Consider the following 19,949-nt stretch of genomic DNA (forward strand, 5'->3'; position numbering starts at 1 on the left):
CCCACAGACGGATGGGTAGACAGAGCGCATCAACGGACTGTTGGAGCAGTATCTCAGGCATTTTGTAAGTGCCAATCAGAAAAATTGGGTGAAGCTCCTGGATGTAGCTCAATTCTGCTACAATCTTCAGAATAGTGAGTCTTCTAGTCACAACCCGTTCGAGATAGCCACGAGGTTGCAACCGCTAACTCCACATACTCTAGTCACATAAGAGAATGGAAGGTAATAATTTGCCTATCAGTTTGTTCAAGACTCATACGAGCAGACCAAACTGACGAAGGCGTTTCTGCACAAGTCGGCTAAAAGAATGAAGAAGTGGGTGGACAAGCGTCGTCGGCCTGCTGAGTTCCATGTTGGGGACCAAGTATTGGTAAAGCTTTATCCTGATAGCATAGGCATCTTCCGTTGACGACACTGCGGACTGATCAGGAAGTATAAGGGACCATTCACCATCACCAAGAGGGTGGGCAAGCTGGCGTACAAGATGAACCTGCCTTCAGACTTCAAGGTGCACTCAGTGTTTCACGTGTGCAACCGAAAATCGTTTTATGAAAACGAGAGGGATCCGGAACATAGCAGGCCACAACATGCTCCTATCCTGCAGAGGGCCCCGACAACACAACGGGGCGAAAAGCATCTCAGCAAGATCCTTCGTCATAAGGTCAACTACTTGGGAGAAGCAAAGAACTATTTTTGTGCAATAGGAGGAGATAGAGAAACTGACGTGGGAGCCAGCATTTCGGATGAAGAACCGCTATTCAGATGAAGTCAGGGCTTACCATGAAACAGATGGCACCAAGGGCGGTGCATGATTTGAAGGAGGAAACATATTCCCATGTGACCTACTTTGTACAATTGTGTCTAGAGTCTATTTTGCTTTTGTTGAGTCATGATGTAAGTGTCAAGTCACTTGTAACTTTCTCTGGGTTACCCTTGTACTTTGATTCAGGTTGATCAATACCCTGAAGGGTTAACTTGTAGATTTGAACTGCAATGAGCCTTCAAGCAAAATAGTGAATGAATGCAAATGCATTGAGCTTTCTTTGTTCACCCTTGTTGTGATTACCTTCAAGTGATTGCAATTTATCTTTTCTTCTCTTTCGCTCTCTTGCACTCTTTATAATCAAAGATTCTGCAGCGGCAAGCGAGCGACCAAATAAGCTTGCAACGATAAGGAAGGACTATCGTGTTGCACTGACCTATCGAATAAATAGGCCCGTGAGACTCTCTCTTTCTTTAACATAATGATTGAAAAAGTATAAGAAAAATTATGTGAGAAGAAGCTTGAATAGTCTGGTGTTTATTGCAAATCAAGAAGGGAATGGCACCTCCTTTCACCATTTGTCAAACTCAAAAACCAAGAAATGAGGCATGGAAAATAAACTATTGTGGAAAAAGAATCCATACAACTTTGTACCTGAGATGCAATCTTAACGATCTTTTCTTTTTGGTGTCTCCAATGTAATTTTGTTGGCTACAATTTTTCTCTTTTTCCTAATGGTAGCTTAGGCATAAGTGAGACCTCCAATGCTTTGAGATTTAGTGACGCTTTTCCAAGGAATTATCGTCAAAGTTGTGTTCTTGTACTCTCGAAGCACAACCATTGCAAACACAGTGAGCACTTGGGCCACGTTTAGAGGCGGGCAAACATTTTTCATAAGAAAAATGGAATGTTCATATGAAAATTTTCACCACCATTTCTCCATCTTTTTAGCTGGACAAATTTTAGTATATATGAATGCAAAAAACCAATGTTGTCAAAATAGTATTGGATCTCGATTTTCAAAACGGTTCAAGGAATCGGCCGATTCTGAACCGAATCGATGCTGAATCCGACCAACTTTTAACCAGCAAATGAAACGTGTCAGAAAAATAATAGTAAAATATTTTAAAACCTTTTTAAAAATTATTTAAAAATATTGCGACTAAACTTGTTTCGTATCAATTTTTTGCCAACACGATAAGAATCGATTCGCAACGATATCATGGGGAGATTCTATTGTTCATATTCCGTACAGAACTTTTCTTATCTTTCTCCCACTTGCAAATGTGTAGGCACGCACATAGATCCGTGGGGCACTCAAGTTAAACCAGTAAACCGGGATTCACTGATCTCTTAACTCATCGCCTATGTGTGCACAGTCAATCACATGCCAGCAGTTCGTAGGTCCCACAGTAGCAGAATGCTAGCTCCACTCAAAATGATTTCATGTGATTGGCTGTGCACATATAAGAGATGAGTTACGAGATCAGTGGATCCCAGTTGCATATATGGGTATATTATAACGATCAGTTCTCGAGGGACTTGTTGGTCCAGTTAGGGCCTGTTTGCTTCATGGGACCCTTGTTCGAGCGAGTGCATTCAGGACGCAATTGCAGAGGTTTTTTTGGTGAAACTATTTCCCCTCAACAAAGAGAGGGTTTTGTGGGATAACTGGAACAGGTCTAGCGATTTCCCAACACAACTACACAATTGCATCAAGAGCAACTACAAGAAAATGCTTACCTTTCAGTATGATTAACTCTCATTTTTTTTGGTGAAACTATTTCCCCTCAACAAAGAGAGGGTTTTGTGGGATAATTGGAACAGGTCTAAAGATTTTGTAAATCACAAGTGGAAAAAAAAGTCTTCTATATTCACCAAGAAAAATAGGCACTCACAAAGAAAAATCAATAGTACACTTTCAGATGAAACAGAAGGCATTTTGGGACATCACCAATGAAAACTTTCAAATAAAACCAGACATTCTCAAAGAAAAATACATTTGTTTCTATTCATTATTACACATTGTATGAAATGAAAAATGTTTTTTGAGACTGCATGAATAGTTTAGGATACTAACACATTCATCTTACATATCCCTCTAAATTACTGAAAACATAGGGAATTCAAATTTTTTACCTTAAAATAATCATAGTTGGAGTACATAAAATTACAGTATGAGCAGCTGCCTTGCAGCATCTTTGAACAGCCATGACTGCTCCATTAGCATCATGTGGTTATTGTGACAGAAGGCCTATGGCATCATAAAGTACAAGTTCAAGCATCAACTATGAATTGATCATCATGGTTGTCCCCGACAATTCTATTTTCACCAGGAACAATCCCATTGACATGATGCAAATGCTGAATCATCGACAGATAAGGATTTTCATCACTAGAATGATCTGGAATGCCGGTTGAATGTGTAGTCTATTGCGAGAGAAGACCGATCAACCGATTAATAATGTTCTGCTGATCCTGCATGATCCGGGCATGAAGCTGGTCCATATCAGCGCGATGCTGCCTCAACATATCATCCATCTTCTTCTTCCACTCCAACCTCCTCTTCTCCATCCTCTCCTCCCATTCCCTCTCCCTCACCATATTCCCTTCCCTCCTACTCTCCCTTTCTGCACTCTCCTTCTCCATTCCCAATCCCGAATTCTCTCCTCTCTCCTTCTCCCGCTCCTCTAAATCCGCCTCCCCTTCCTCCACCAACTCCACGCTAAACTGCCCTCTTCTCTGCCTCCACTGCTCGCCATTGCTCTCCCGGTGGTCTGGTCGCGCTTCCCTTTCCCTCAATTGCATAATTTGGTTCAGCAACAGCTCCCACACTCTCTGCTAAACCAGCCCACACACCTTCCCACCCTCACCATTCCTCGCCGACCTCTTCCGCTTCTTCGCTGCCTGCACGGGCTCCGAACCCTCGAAATCGAACCCCTCCCCATCCACCTTCATCCGGTTCGCATCATCCCCATCCTCACCCTCATACTCAAACCCCAACAACCCGCTCCCACCATCAATCCCCCTCTGCAACAAATCCGCATCCTTGGAAGATCCCAAAGCATCGATCCGGGAGCTCGCGACCGCCACCCGAATCTTATCATTCGTCCCACCAGAAATCCTGGGGTTTGCACCATCATCAGAATCATAAACCCCCGAGATCATCACATCCCCAAACACACCCTTGTATGTAAGGAAGTTGGGCCAGTGGGTTAGGCCCTCCACCCAATCAAACTCTTCGTGCCCGCCGCCACCGACATCGGCGGCGCCGCCCTGATCGGAAGCAATTATCGTCTTCTTGATCCTCTGCTTGACACACAAGTACTGGTGCCTCATATTCTGCACCTTGGTGCATACATCCTTCCACGTCCACTGCCACGGGAAGGCAACCGGATCGTGAGCGTGGTGCGTCGTGTTGAGATGGGTATGAATCGTTTCTCTCTGGTTTTCATCTTAGCCAGGGTGCCATCAGCGAGCATCTCGGCGTACTTGTCGATGAGGGTCCGTTCTTCATCCTCGCACCATTTCTTCCTTCTCAGAGGCATAATGGAGAGAGGGTACTCATTTATCTTCGATACCCACAAGAGGAATGAAACCAAAAGAAGGACAGAACAGCAAGGAGAGTGAAGAAGAAGAGGAGGAGGAGGGTTTTCTGACCTTTTCAGAAGGTGGGGGTTGTCTCTGAAGCAGATTTTGGGGCGATTCCACTACGGGGTTTGGCAGCAAAGAATCCCCTCGGAGGTTATATGATCGGGAGTGAAGAGAGTTATTTTTGTCGATCGGTTACCGTGATACTGGTCTGGATTAGGAGATTGGGATCGTGAATTGTGAGCATTTTCTGTTTCCATCCACTTTCCTTTGGAAGGTGATATGAAAAACTTGGCAACATGACATATGCAAACTCCACCACAAAGCATGCCCTTTTCCTGCGAAAGAGGCTCTCTTAGGAAATTGGGCCCTTTTTTTCTTAAAAGAAAGAAATATGTCTACCAGACAGCTTTCCTGTGAAAATGGGTTAACACCTCTCTATTTAAAAACAAAAAAACACTTTCCCTCAAAGCTTAGAGATGATAATCTTATTTCAGTGCATAGTTACACAGGATCTTATAAAAACCTCAATGGTACCTTCTCCTCAAACTTTTTTTTTTTTTTTGAAAGGCAAGCTGGAGTTAGGCAGACCCCTACCAGATATCTCTTAAGCCCCATGTGACAGAGGGATTCAAACCTGGGGCTTAGCATCAAACTTTGTATAAAAAAAAAGCACAGGACCCTTTTTTATAAATGAAAGGTTTACTCTCTTTTTATAATCAAAGAAAACCACCTTGCTCACTCGCAAGCTCATTTGTATAAAAAATCTCTGGTCCTGCTTACCTACCAGTCAGCCACCCAACTTCAGCTTGGCCCAAGGAGCACGCATGGGTTTCATATTCGTAATGTCCTTTAAACTTAGGGGCCTCTATGTGCAGCAGAAGAGGACTCTGCTCAAGGGTTTATCTGTAGTCTTCTTCTGCTGAAACAAAATCCAACCCCCCTCCCTCCAACGGAAAAGCTTTCTTCAGAAATGGCAGTATTTACCTAGCCACGGTGGGGCCCACAGAAATGTTTAGTGTGGAGTCGCCTGCGTGGCCAGCAGGGTGGTTGTGAGGCTGCTGAGATGAAGGCGTTAGGTCAAACCCCACTGATGCTAGAGTGTGTTCATAGCTTAATTTTCAGAGGTGGGCCGCACAAGGCAGGGTAGTTGTGGGGCTCACCCTAGGTTTGCTTGCTTCCCTTGGGCAAGGGTGAAAACAATAATGCATGCATATAACATGCATGGCCCAACCTGTACCATTTTGAAAGAGTCAAGAATCTGAAGTCTCAGCCCCCACTTCTTTTGAGGCTGACAACCCCAGCAACAGTTGGTTCCACTAAGGCTCTGTTTGGAAACTAATAGCTGAGACGAGAGTCTGCATTTGGCAAATGATCAAACTACCGTGGTGGTGGGTGTTTGGAAACTAGTAGCTGTGATGGGAGTTTAGGTCATAAACTTTCTTGGACTACAAGTTTCCAAACTCTAACTCAAACCTGAACGAGTGCTAGTTATTTAGAGAACGTTTGGAAGAGAGAAAAACTCTCATAGTAAAAGAAAGTTTTGCCTATGAGAGTTTTTTTATATGAAAAGGTTTGGTGGCGATGGTGGTGGGTGCAGGGCCGTACATGTGTTTTATGGAGCCCGAGGCGGAGGGAAAAAATGGGCCCCCTATTAATAGTAGGAGTTCTGGAGGCAGGGCTTCGAAATTTTTTAAGCCCTTATTAAAAATGGGCTCCCTAAAAATAAGCTTCCTATTAATAGTAGGAGTTCGGGGGCAGTGCTTTGGAATTTTTTAGCCCCTTATTAATAGTAGGAGTTTGAGGGCAGCGCCTCCAATTTTTTTCCGGTGAAAATGGAATCCCTATTAAAAATGGGCCCCTAAATTTTTTTTTGGCCCAAGGGCCCAAGTCTCATTGGCCTCTTGACAGGTCCGGCTCTGGGTGGGTGGTGGTGAGATGATGAGTGGTAGTGGTGGTGGGAGTGTAAAAATATTTTTTTTCTTAGCATGAAACATTGCTCCATTTCGCATGGAAGAATATTTTTTATCAAAAAGTGTATTTTTTAAAAAAAAAACTCTTAAACCAAAAAGTTTCTCTCATTTAAAAGGGTCAGAATTGCATTACTTTTCCTACATCTTTTTCCGTTCTGCTCACCTTGATAGGTAGGATACCCAACACATTGACAGCCCTAATTGCATTTACATCTCTATATACAACAATGCAAAAAAAATTTGATAAACCAGAAAACACTATGAAACAAAAATCCATACGTGCGTGACAGTGGTTGGTTTATGGGCATATTTTTCAAATTTTATGGGGTAAGATTTTATCATGGCGACCCGGCTGTCCGAATGAGATATAAGTCATAGGTGTGGGTCTTGTTAACCCAATCAGACCTCGTAGATGGATTCAACAAGGTCCAAATGATAAAGATTGGCTGTTGGATAGTGTTTTTTTGATGAAAAACATTTTTTTTATTTGAGGAAATATTGCACATTTTAGGCCATTGATTTTTTAAGACTCATAAAATCATGTCTATACATTGTAACGACAATCTAAGGGCTTGTTTTTACTGATCACATTTCTAAGGTTAGTTTCTTGAAAAATAAAAATAAAAAATAAATGAAAAAGAAAACTCATTTTTAAGTAATAACATGACCAAATGTTAACCCTATTATCATTATTCTGAAATCATTTCTCAAATTAATCAATGATAGCCAAAACCCCAAAGTACGGGTCATAAACGAGCCAAACAAACCGAACAGGATATGTTTGGTTTGGCTCGTTTACCAGTGAACTGAGTTCGTAGCTTGGCTCATGTTCATGTTCAGCCAAACCAAGGCAAGGCGATCTCGCTCACATAAAAAATATGTTATTTATATATGGAATATACATTTGTTTTATGTACTATACTTGAAATATATATATTAAAGAGAACTGAACATATTAGGCCCTCTTTTTTCATTAGGTCTGGGTAGGCCTTATAGTTTTAAGTGTTTTATGATAGATCTGAACCGTTGGATATGTTTAACATGCTCAATTTAGTAAAAATTGACTCTTGGATCATGTTTTTTCAACAAAATATGTATTTTTATGAGCCAAAATTGGATCACCCAAAAAACCTGTATAGAGGTCAGAATACTTAAAACCATGATTTTTGAAGGGCCTAACAAAAAAAGGGGGCTTAAATTGCGCATTACTCTATATTAAACCGTACTTTACATATATATTTTTTATGTCGGTAACCAAAATATGTAAGCTGGTATGAACAAAGATTTTTATAAGTTTGTTTTATTTTTTTCTAAAATTTTACCATACGGATGTGATCATAGAAACAAATTCTTGGATATCATCTAATTAAATTGTATAAGAAAGATATTTTAAGACTTAAAAATCAATGGCTCAAAATTTGCTTAAATATTCAAGCATAAAAAAAAAATCATATTTCTTGCTCCGATTACCATGATCCAATAGTCTATTATAAGCAAATGGATCACGCTGAAGCATGGTTAGATTTTCAAAAAAAAACTACAAACACCTCAATTCATACCAGATTACATATTCTAGTTTATTTTTCATGCATTTTTTTATATATTACACTTAAAACATATACCACATATAAAATAATAAATTATATTTTTACCTATACGACAGAGTCGGACCTGTAAAAAGGCCAATGAGGCTTGAGCCTCATGGCCCCTAGGCCCCCAAAAAAATTAGGGGCCCATTTTTAAGGCCAATGAGTATTGTTTAGGTAGTTTATATAAATATTTTATATATTTTTATTTAATATAATATAAATATTTGGAATATTATATTTATTTAATGTGAATGCAAATTTTATTGTTATTTTGATTCTTTAAAAAAAATTCGGAGGCGCTGCCCCCGAACTCCTACCATTAATAGGGGGCCCATTTTTTCCCTCCGCCTCAAGCCCCATAAAACACAGGTACGGCTCTGCTATACGACCACACCCGAGCCCAATAACTTTTGTTTGAGCTGCACCCGTTAAAGCTAAAGAAGCTGCTCGTGGCTTGGCTCGCCAGTTGCATGAGCCAATCATGAACGAGCTCGGGATGAGCCCGACTGAGCCGAGCGGCGAGATGTCGGTTCATTTATCAGGCCTACCCTCAAAAGTTTAAGTTCGTCCTTGACCTGTGGATGACAGGCAATTTAGTCAATTGGGACTTGAGGGATGGGTCGTAGCCTCTTTGTTCACTATAAAAGCCCCAGCCGGCCCTTTCCTCCAAAGAGGGTTGCCAAAGAAGCCGACGAAACCCACGCTTCGAAAGGGGGACAATCGGGGAAAAACTTAGGGTTTCGGTCTCTCTCTCTCTCTCTCTCTCTGCAGCTATGATCTACGACGTGAACTCTTCCCTCTTCCGATCCTTCCTCAGCCAGAAGGGCAGCAGCGCCTCCGATAAGAGGTGCGCCTCTCTCTGTCTCTCTCTCGCTCTTAACTCTCCATGCCTATGTTGGATGTAGAGGCCAGTATATTTTGTCAAGGTAACCTAGATTTGTATGAAGTGGTGTTTTTTTTTTATCTTTTTGGTCCTGCTGCCACGTAACTGTTGTCATTTAAAAGCGTGTTATCGGGGCAAATCGGATATCTTAGCAAAGTTTGGATATCACAGAGTTTTGTGCTCTACATCATTAGTCTTGTACAATTTTATGCATTTAATGTGTTAATGGTACTTTTCAGTTTCATGCTGATTTCATTGCGCTTTTAGTTTCTACTCATTGAAGTTATCATGATCATCGAAATTGTTTTTACTCAGCACCACATTTTGGCAAAACATGAAATGGTGTTTCACTAAGCGATTCTCTAATTCAGAAATGTTAAGAAGATTCACATATTAGTTTCGTGTGAATATTGGTGATTTCACTTTGATTAATGTTAAGAAAGCTACGAATATTTATAATTAAATATTTCTAATAAAGCTGTGCTAATAGCACTGTGCTTTTCTCTCCATTATATAGTGTCTAATTGAGGGGTTAATTTGGATTGTTTGGATTGTTGGGTTTTTGGGTTGGATTGTATCCAACCTAGATGTGACCCATATTGACCAGGGCACATCAATGCTCCAGCTGGCTGTTGGCTTTTCAGTTTTGGGGGTTACTGCTCATAACTGTCCATGTTTCATAACCACCCATCATGAGCTTCCCACCATATCACACTACAAATAGGAGACCCATGGTAGTTTTATGAGAACTACATATGAAAAGAATCTTTGATCTGGGATTTGGCATTCGCTTTAGAGTTAGAACTCTCCTCATAGGTTTTCTTCTTGGTTTTTTTTTGAAGAAACCCTTCTTTGTCCCAGACAAAAAGTCATATGTTTACTTTGTACCTTCTCACTTTTCAATCTTTATTTCTCTTCAATACACTTAGTTAAGAGCTCATTAAAGGACCACTCATCATTATGTGTGTTGTATGAGATTTTGAAGTGTCTGAATTCTATAGGCAACGATGTTAAAATCAAATAAACTAAGAAAGAAATAGAAATAAATAACTTATTGTCATTCAATTGATATGCGATGTTTTCCATTTTCAAAATGTGTTGTCGGATGTGACTATATCCAGAATATTTCATAGGTACCAATTTGGATATGAGAGTACTGGTATTAGCTTTATTAGAAGTGACGAATTGAGCTTCAATGGCTCTCATAAATTCTTTCACTGGCCTACAGTAAGGAATGATGTCTCGAATATTCTTAGTCACTCGAGATTGAAAAAGCAACATGCTAAGCCTATTTGAGCGCTCTCACTTTTCAAAGGTAACCTTCTGATCGGTTGTATTTTGCTCTATCAAAGTGGGAGGTTCATCAATTCATAAAACTAAATCTTTGAGACTTAAACAAGTCTCCCGTTAATGATATAAAAAGTTCAATAAGGTGATTTTGAATTTTAGATTCACTGAAAACATTGTTGATCAGTGCATATACCTTAAGGCTAGTGGAAGTAAGTTCATAATCTTGGTTTTGTATGTTGATGATCTTTTTCTTGCAACTAATGATTTGGGTCTACTACATGAAACAAAATAATTTTTTTTCTTTCATTCTGATATGAAGGAAATGGGTGAAACCACTTATGTCTTTGGAATTGAGATCCGTCGTGATAGAACTAAGGTTGTACTCGGCCTCTCTCAAATATCCTATATCCTTAAAATTCTTAAATGGTATTAGGTGAAGAATTGCTCTTCTGGTTTTGTACCCATAGTAAAAAAGGGTAAATTGAGCCTAAAAGACTGTCATCAGGATGATAACAAAAAGGTTCAGATGGCAAGCATCCTGTATGCTTCGGCGGTTGAGAGTTTACAATATGCACAGACCTGCACACAATCAAACATCACATTTGCTATTGGGATGCTTGATAAATATCAGTTCAATTCAGGCATTACACACTAGAAGGTTGCGAATAAGGTCATGCTCTATTTGCAAGGAACGAAAGACTATATGTTGACCTACAGAAATATTGACCACCTTGAGGTCGTGGATACTCAGATGTAAATTTAAGAGGTTGTTTCGACAGTAAAAAGTCTAATACGAGATACGCCTTGTTATTGGCATGTGGTGTTGTATCATGGAGAAACGAAAAATAGTCTACAACTGCAACTCACACCATAGAGGCAAAATTTATTGCTCAAACCATATGGATCAAAAACTCCATTACGGGTCTTGGTGTTGTGGACTCTATTGAGACGCCACTAAAAATCTCATGTGATAATGAAGTTATGTCTTTTTCTAATAACAACAAGAGCTCCAACACATGGAGTTAAAGTACTTCGTTGATAAAGAAATGACTGTGAATCATTTAGTGTGTATTTATATAATTTATAGGAAGGAAATGACAATTGATCCTCTTAATAAAGGGTTAACACCGAAATTATATTCTCAACATGTAATGATGGTCTATTTGATTTCTTCTGATGTATGACAATACATTATTGTTATATGTGATCACATTTATAAAACTAAATTGATTCTCTATGTTTTTGTGCATTGTTGATTTTGTGTAAAGTGTCACTCATTTTAAAGAGAGAATAGCATAATAACAATATTAAAAGGACTAATAGAATAGGTTAGAAATCAACCTATTCATAAAGGTATTTTTAACATGCTAAATACTTAAAATGAATAATATTGTTATACATAAAAATATGGCATCCCATATAGAGATGTTCATCTCCATGACTCAGATGATTCATTCTTGTGATGCAGGATAGCATGTGAACCCACGTGAAAATTGAATCGAGATAACAATAAAGAACCTCGATAATGTACTTTTCTGTGTTAATTGGTCAAGTGGGAGAATGTTGGATTTTTGTGTTGGATTGGATCCAACTTAGATGTGATCTATATTGACCCCAGTACATTAAAGCTCCAAATGGTTGTTGGATTTTCAGTTTTGGGGGTTACATGACAGTTATGCGATCTCATAACTTTCCATGTGTAATAACCACCCATAATGAGCCTCCCACCATATCCCACTATAAATAGGAGACTCATGGTAGTATGAAGAGAACTACATAAGTGATATCAAATTCTCTCTTTATGGGTTCAAAGGTTTTGCTCACCTTTCGACATTGTGGCCTGAGCTCATTGAGGGCGTCAATTGCTTGAGGAGAACGCTGACCAACCACCTCCACCGAAGCCTCGTCTGGATCAACAATAGCCACTTCCGGTAAGTGGCACTTCCCCAATCCATTTAAGCGAACATGGATTGCTTTTGATGTGTTTGTTGTAAATTGATTTTTTATGTGCTTTACTATTAATGTAATTGTGATTGAATATAGTTGACCTTTATGAAAAAAATATAAAATCTGTCACAGGGATTCGGCCAGTCTGGTGCCGCACCCGCGTTGACGTGACTCGAGTGCGGGTGCGGCACTCAGTGTGGTCAACGCACCCAGGGTCTTAACAATCCAATTTTGGATTTAAAAAAAATTCCAATGAAATGGGGTTGGGAGTGGAATTAAGGCGAAAAATCCCCCCCCCCCCTCCCGACCCCATTGCCTCCTCTTCTTCATCTCCAACCCAGCAGTGTGGTGACTCCAGGTTTGTCTCCTTCATTCTCTCTTTCTCAATCTCTCTCCCCTCGTCTCTCTCACTCTTCTCTGCTAAACTCCCACCTCGCCTCTCTCTTCCCCCTCTACGTATCCCTCTCTTCCCAACCTCTTTCAATCTCTCTCACTCAAAGGTGGTCATAACTTGTTTGATGGTGTCAGATGAGTAGCTTCTACCAACTTTTTTTATTTGATGATGAGGAACCCTTGACGAAGTTAGGAAAACCCCGGGTGGAGCCCAACGACTACCCTGCCTTACATCTGTGCTATACATTTGTGCTATGAGCCATGAGCTATGGTGCCTCATTTCAGTACCCTCACAAGCACCCTTCTAGCCATGATGGCAACCACTCATGTCATGAGTTATACTTTTGACGTTTTTCTTAAAAAAAAGGGCGTACCTAAGTGTGCGCTGCCGCTGCATTAAAAATGACACTTCTCTCTCGTTGTGGAGATAGAGCAACCAAAACCATGGTTTTTATATTTCTATGATAGTTTTCGACAAAATTATATATTGAAGCTAACTACATATTAAAACTATGACCTTGAGCCAACAATAAGGTTTGAAAATACTATAATAAAACAAAGTTGGGGGTTTTTCTTGTTGAAATTTGCTCTTTTGCTTTATCATTGGCGATGTTTGAATTTGCTGTTTTGACTCATGGTTTATGTGATTGTTCAATCCGTTGTAATTGTTGCCATGGTTAAAGTGCCTAGTTTCGTCAAACTTGGGAACAAAGTGTTGTTTTTCATGGGGGTGTTTCGTATATGTGTTTTCATCAATGCGTGGACAAAATGTTGTCTTTTGTATCTTTGCATCTATTCTTATCGTGGTTGTTTTAAAAATTTTATGCAAATTGGTGCCTTGAAATTGGTCTTTTGAGTCTTTTAGTTGCTTTTGGTTCATATTTTTTGTGACATGGGTTTGTGCATATATGAATCTTTATTTCAACTAGTTGGACAAATAGGGTTTTACCTGGTAATTTTGGAACACATTAGTGCTAGATTGGTCTTTGCTTTTGTTCACTTTTCTTGGGCATATATGTTGAGTGCAAGAAAGCAATATTCTTGAGTTTACATAAAGAATTTCCTTCTTTTTGGGGCTTTTCTTTCTGTGTGTTAATTATAAAATTTATGGTGATTTCTTTCTCTCCTGTTTATGTTTTTATTTATGAATTCTATTTTAATATAATTTTTTATATTTTAAGGACAAAAATGATGGATAAAGGGAAAAGACTTGCGTCATCCTCTTCTCCATATGTAAGTTCTGCTACAAGTCGTAATGAAAATGTTGATTCAAGTTTATTAGCTACAACATATGATGAAGGGCCCCCTCTATAGGCAACAAGAGATTTTGATGCAAGCTTTGTGAGAGCGATTATGTTGGGTCTTACACAAGAGTTAAGGCTCATTTGTTGAAGATATCAGGATATGGCATTTCAGGATGCAAAAGAGTTGATGAGGCAATGTGAAGACAATACAAGAAAATGCAAGATGAATATGAGAAGATAACAATGAGTGATTCTTGTGCAATTAGTATACCCTTTTTAAGTCATAAAAAATACTAAAAAAAAGAAAAAGAAAAGTAGACGTAGGAGGTAGAGGAAGAGAAATGATACAAGCATTATTCAATAATATGGAAGGGAGGAGGAGATAGATAGAAAAGTACGAATGTATTTTTATTCTAGTTCACTTCTATTTAATGTAGTTAGAAATCTTTATTGGAAGGATTTAGTTACTTCACTGGCAAATTGTAACTCGAGTGACTATGTACCTTCAAGCTCAGAAAAACTACGAACAACAATTCTTGCAGAAGAGAGGGCAAATGTTGAGAGATTGCTAGAGATTAAGAAATTTTTATGGGAACAAAATGAAGTTTCCATTGTTTCTGAAGGGTGGATAGATATTCAAAGGCGTCCATTGATTAATTTCAATGCTTCTTCACTTAGTGGCTCAGTGTTCTTGAAAGCAGTTGATGCATCTGAGCAATATAAAAATGTTGAGTATTTGAAGAGGTTATTCATAGAAGTAATAAAAAAAGTGGGTGATCAGAAAGTAGTGCAAATCATCACAGACAACACTCTAGTTTGTAAAAGTGCAACATTGAGTTTTGAGAGTAAGTATCCTCATATTTTTTGGACTCCCTGTGTAGCCCAAATCTTGAATCTTGCTCTCAAGAGCATTTGCAACCCTAAAGAAAAAAAAAATTCATCATCCTATGCTCTATGTTCATGGATTAAGGAATTAAAAAAAATGTCAAAAGCATTAGGAATTTTGTTGTCAACCACCATAATGCTAATGATATATTTAATAGGCATGCTGACCTGAAATTGTTGAAGGTTGCTGAAACACGTTTTGTGTCCATCATTGTGGTGATGATAAGGATTAAGAAAGTGAAGAATGCTTTGGTTAACATGGTGATTGACGAGAATTGGACATTCTATTGTGCTGATGATGTTGTTAAGGCTCAAGAAATTAAGAAATTTATTGTTGGTGATGAATTTTGGGATAGAGCCGTATACTTCCTTCAGTTTACGCGACCTATTTAGGAAATGTTGAGAGAAGTTCTTAAGGATGGGCCCATGCTTCACAAAGTTTATGAAATGTAGGATAATATTATTAAAAAATACAATTTGTAATTTTCAGGCATGAGAGAAAAAATTCTGCATTAGATGAATCAGAATTTTTTAATTATATTCATTCAATTTTAGTCAGAATATGGGATAAAAGCAACACTTCTTTGTATTATATGGCATATTCTCTCAATCCCAAATATTATGCGAAAAACTGGCAGGAAGGTGGTGTTGGTCGTGTCCCTTCAAATTTAGACCCAGAGTTATCAAGGCATAGAAATATGTATATGGCAAGACTTTATCGAGAATCACATATTCTAAATCAAGTCACACAAGAATTTGAAAAATTTTCATCTTCGAGATTATATGGATATGCATTAATAGCGGAAAAGGAGGAGAATATAGATCTTATCACATGGTGGTCAACATTTGGATCAGAAACACCTCTTCTCCAATGTCTTGCATTGAGATTGCTATTCTAGCCTGCTAGTTCATTATTTTGTGAAAGAAATTGGAGCACATATTCTCAAATCCACAACATGAAAAGAAACAGTCACCAGCAAGTGTGCAGAGGATTTAATATATATTCATTATAATCTTCGACTACTTTTGTGAAGCAATGATGAATACATGTACTAATTGCTCAATTAATTATTTGACTATTTTTTAGTTTTTTTCATTTAAATATACTTGTATTTAACATTTTCAAATTGGGTTTGTAATGTAGACAAGGATCATCCAAATATTGGGATGTAAACCCAAAAGAGTGTGACTTAGATGGAGAGCATGATTTCAATATTACAAATATAAACTTATCTGAGCTTAGCCTTCTTTCTTATGATGCATTTGATGATGAAGCAAAGAATTATTAGGATCCATTACTCCATCATCATATACATTGTATAGGATATGCTTTTGGTATGTAATTATGCATTGTTTGATTTTTTTATTAGTATATTGTATAATTTACTTCTTTTCTGCTTTACTTGTTTTATTGTTTCTATAATATATTTAGGTTGATTTAACAGTGGTGTTAGTTTTTATGATGAAGAATAGAATTGTAGATTGTTAATTTGATTTATTATATGCATGATGAATTGATTTGATGATATTATGATAATTATTTTTTATTTCACTAGTGTTACTGTTAACTGGTAATATATATATATATATATATATATATATATATATATATATATATTCGTGCACCCTTGCACTCAAGTTTCTCTAAAGTGCCGCACCCGCACCTATGTGACATGGTATGAAATCTGATCTGATGAATTGATTTTGCAGGTCTCTTATGAATACATATAATCTCCTTATATTATTTGGTGTATATTTGGGATGATGAAAATATGTTGCATGATCTTTTTGTAATTTTGTTCTCATGTAATTATTTATACAGTCTAAATTTGAAATTGATGCATTTGAAATTTCCTCTTCTACTCAGTTTGGTGAGCAGACTGAAAATTATTGCAATTATATGACCAAATTAATTTTTATCAAGGGTTCACAGTCATATAAATGCATCTATTCTTTCCTGATAGGACAACCTTTAACACTTTTTGGATTATGATTAGGAAAGTATGTTATATGGTACTTTTTCTCTTCTCTCTTTTTCGTACTATTATATGAACATTTTGTTACCATTATAGATCTATATACGTCACCATGAATGATCCATTTGAAGTCATAAATATGGCCAATTTGCAAGCTTCCTTAGAAGCTAGACATGAGCATAGGCGAATTTATCCAACTCCTTTACCGGCGCCAACGATGGGAACGTTGAGAAATGAGAAAAAAGTGGCTGAAAATTTTAGAAGTGCTAATAGTGGGAGTCAGTTGAGAGAAGCACATCGGACTATTGAAGCTACAGAAATGTTCCATGTTAGCCACTATTTGTGTGATTGGTTGAAGGAGGAGGGTGTGTCTAGTTTTCAGGGTCATCCTCCTCTTGGAGGATATTCAGGAAGTCAAGGCCCTCACACTTGTGCAAGTATCATTATTTCATCTGTGGCACATATCGTGAATTCTAACATCCGACTTTCTAACAGAATCCGTGTTGATCAGCACTCTTTTTCCATTTTGCTTTGTTCCCCACGTGTTATTTCTGTCATTACAAATTTGTAATGCTGTCTGTTACCTGTTTTGATCAGTGGATGAATGCGGTAGGATAGTTGAGTTACCTCCAGAAACAGCAACCTTGCCACCATTTCATGTGAATGATGATGGTCACAATCTCAATGGTTGTATGTTTTTATTCTACCCTTCTTATTGCTGTCTCAGGCACCATCTTCGTTCATTTACTCACACATTCTGATGCTACTTATTCAGGCATTGTAGGGTTACTTTCTGAACAATTTTGTGAGACATCAAAAGTAAGTAAACAGTGCCTGAAGGATCAGGCAGAAATACTTAATCTAAGTGATCTATCTAAGCCATCACATTTTGACACACCATATACTAGACTTGAATATAGACGTCTCTATCAACGTATTTATCAAAGAGAGCAGTGACAGCATCCGGCTGCAAGCCGTAAAGCTCTCACAATCCACAGAGTGCTCCAATTCAACTCTGGAATAGTCGCAGAAGGATGAGAATGAGGGTTTCCTTTTTGCTCATCTGTTACCCTTTGTGATTGCCTTCAATCAGCTCGGGTAATCCATTCTAATCAAAACTTCTTTATCTTCTAATTTTTCTGTTGTGGAGTTGTACTCGAGAAATTATCATGGTGACATGTAACCAAATTTGCAGTTGCTGATCTAATTACTTCAGTTGCATTGCCGTCACCTATCAATGCTACCCAAGAAACACAATTAATTGGGCACATCAATGAAAATGTTAACTTTTATGTGCTCATGTTGATCTGTTCTTTTAGCATTGACAACGATCTACCTGTTCCCCGGTTCACCCTCTTATTCATTTTCCATTACATATGTTGGTTTACTCCATGTTTCTTCTGCTCAGCCTGTTAAAAATCCAAATGTTAAATCTGAGTTTCTTGCACGAGGTGAACAAGCTTCACATTCACTTTCTGAAGTTAGACAAAAACATAGGCGCCTTTATCAACGCCTCTATCAACTGGAACGACGGGCACGACAGAGGTCTCTCCGAGGCAATCATCTAGAACAGTTTTGTTCTAGAGGAAAGCCACTTGATTACAAAAATCAAGGTCCCTATTCCTTGAGTAAATGTCTTCCCCCTTTTTTCATTCAGCCAAGCTTCAGCTCCATCATATTCTCCTATGATTGATCCACACTGATTATTGTAATTATTGCAAAAGCTTGATTGATGCTGCATACTTGTCGTGCAGTGCATCAACCTGGTCCATTATATGGAATGCCTCCAATTGGAGGTGCTTCTAATATTGAGCTAGTTGTAGGTATGTGTGGTTCCTACTTAATAATCTTAATTTCCATTCCAGCAGTCTGACATTGCCAGTTCCCATCTTCTCTGGTAACTTCAAGTCAACTTCCAATTGTGTAGGACAACGAAACAAACAAACTACTTCCAGTGAAACTTTATTTGAGGATCAGCAAGCCAAGGCTATGAAGTTTGACCCTTCACGTGCTTCCTTGGAAGCAGAAGCTAGATTTGAGTTTAGGCGACTTTATCAATGTCTTTACCAACTGCATATGCCCACAATTGTACACAGATGATGCCTGATATGCTGTTCACATTGGCTCAAATTTTTGCATGAGCTTGAAGCTGTTTGACCATCACTTTTGTATAGCAATGATGATTGTAAATTTGTTTTGACTGATGAATTGCAGCTTTGGCCATCTGACAGAGTTGGCAGCTTATGTTAAACTACTTTTATTTGAGATTGTTTTATGGCTTATGTTTAGCTCTTGATCCTTTCGTGGTACATATTAGGCCTTCTATTACACCTATATGTGGGCAACTATGCCAAGGAATTACGTAGCCTTCTGGAGGCTGACATCGTTTTGATCAATGCACCAGGAAAGCGGAGGATCAGAAGCCCAAGGAGCATAAACCAAAAGCTAGCGAGAACAAGCCAGTCATGACAGAATAAGGTGTTCGAGACCATGGCCTTGGGGGTCTATCTCATGCATAGAGATCTCCTTTTCTTTTGTTTGGTTTTGTCTCTTTCGTTGAGCTTAGGAACCAAGCTTGAAATGTGAAATTGAACTTTTCTTAACCTTAACTGGTTGACGGTTGACTATGTTTTAGGCATGAAGTAATTGACTATATATACGACTATTCAATGGTTAGAGGCTTCTTAGTATTTCTTTGATTGAGCCTGTTTGCTTAGAGCATATGATTTAACTTGAGCTTACTTTTGACTTCACGTGGATGATGGGCTGTATAAGCTCAGTGATCTGTATGGGCACTCGATTCTTGACATTAATGCCTTTGTAGTTTGGTCATTGTTCTAGTATGCTCATGGAGACGATCTGTGTTTATTGCATGGTGGGGTTTGGTTTTGTCTGATGACCCTTGTTGCATTAACCTTAACTGGTTGACGGTTGACTATGTTTTAGGCATGAAGTAATTGACTATATATACGACTATTCAATGGTTAGAGGCTTCTTAGTATTTCTTTGATTGAGCCTGTTTGCTTAGAGCATATGATTTAACTTGAGCTTACTTTTGACTTCACGTGGATGATGGGCTGTATAAGCTCAGTGATCTGTATGGGCACTCGATTCTTGACATTAATGCCTTTGTAGTTTGGTCATTATTCTAGTATGCTCATGGAGACGATCTGTGTTTATTGCATGGTGGGGTTTGGTTTTGTCTGATGACCCTTGTTGCATTAATTGTCTTGATGTAAAAGGTTTTTATCTTGTTGAGATGTGCTTACGAGATTCGCAAAAGATCTTGATTTGTGTTAATGCTCGTGCTAAGCTGAGCAGGTTGCCAAATATTAGTAGAGAGCATTGTGAGTCGTCGGGTGTGGGTTCTTTGTTGGTTTTATTGCCAAATATTCGACCTCATGAGCCATGCCCG

General features: G+C 38.5%; 1 protein-coding gene across 1 annotated transcript; it reads left to right on the forward strand.

Annotated features, from left to right (window-relative positions):
- The first annotated feature begins 8,591 nt into the window (after nucleotides 1-8,591).
- Nucleotides 8,592-19,228, forward strand: LOC149811541 (wound-induced basic protein-like). Its single transcript, XM_089992789.1, has 2 exons — nucleotides 8,592-8,763; nucleotides 18,939-19,228. The coding sequence occupies exons 1-2, from the start codon at nucleotides 8,690-8,692 to the stop codon at nucleotides 19,009-19,011; spliced, it is 147 nt and encodes a 48-aa protein (XP_089848915.1). The 5' UTR covers nucleotides 8,592-8,689; the 3' UTR covers nucleotides 19,012-19,228.
- Nucleotides 19,229-19,949: the final 721 nt, after the last annotated feature.

The sequence above is a fragment of the Nuphar pumila genome, chromosome 17, assembly GCF_984573655.1.
Source record: "Nuphar pumila chromosome 17, dmNupPumi1.hap1.1, whole genome shotgun sequence".
Lineage (NCBI taxonomy): Eukaryota > Viridiplantae > Streptophyta > Magnoliopsida > Nymphaeales > Nymphaeaceae > Nuphar > Nuphar pumila.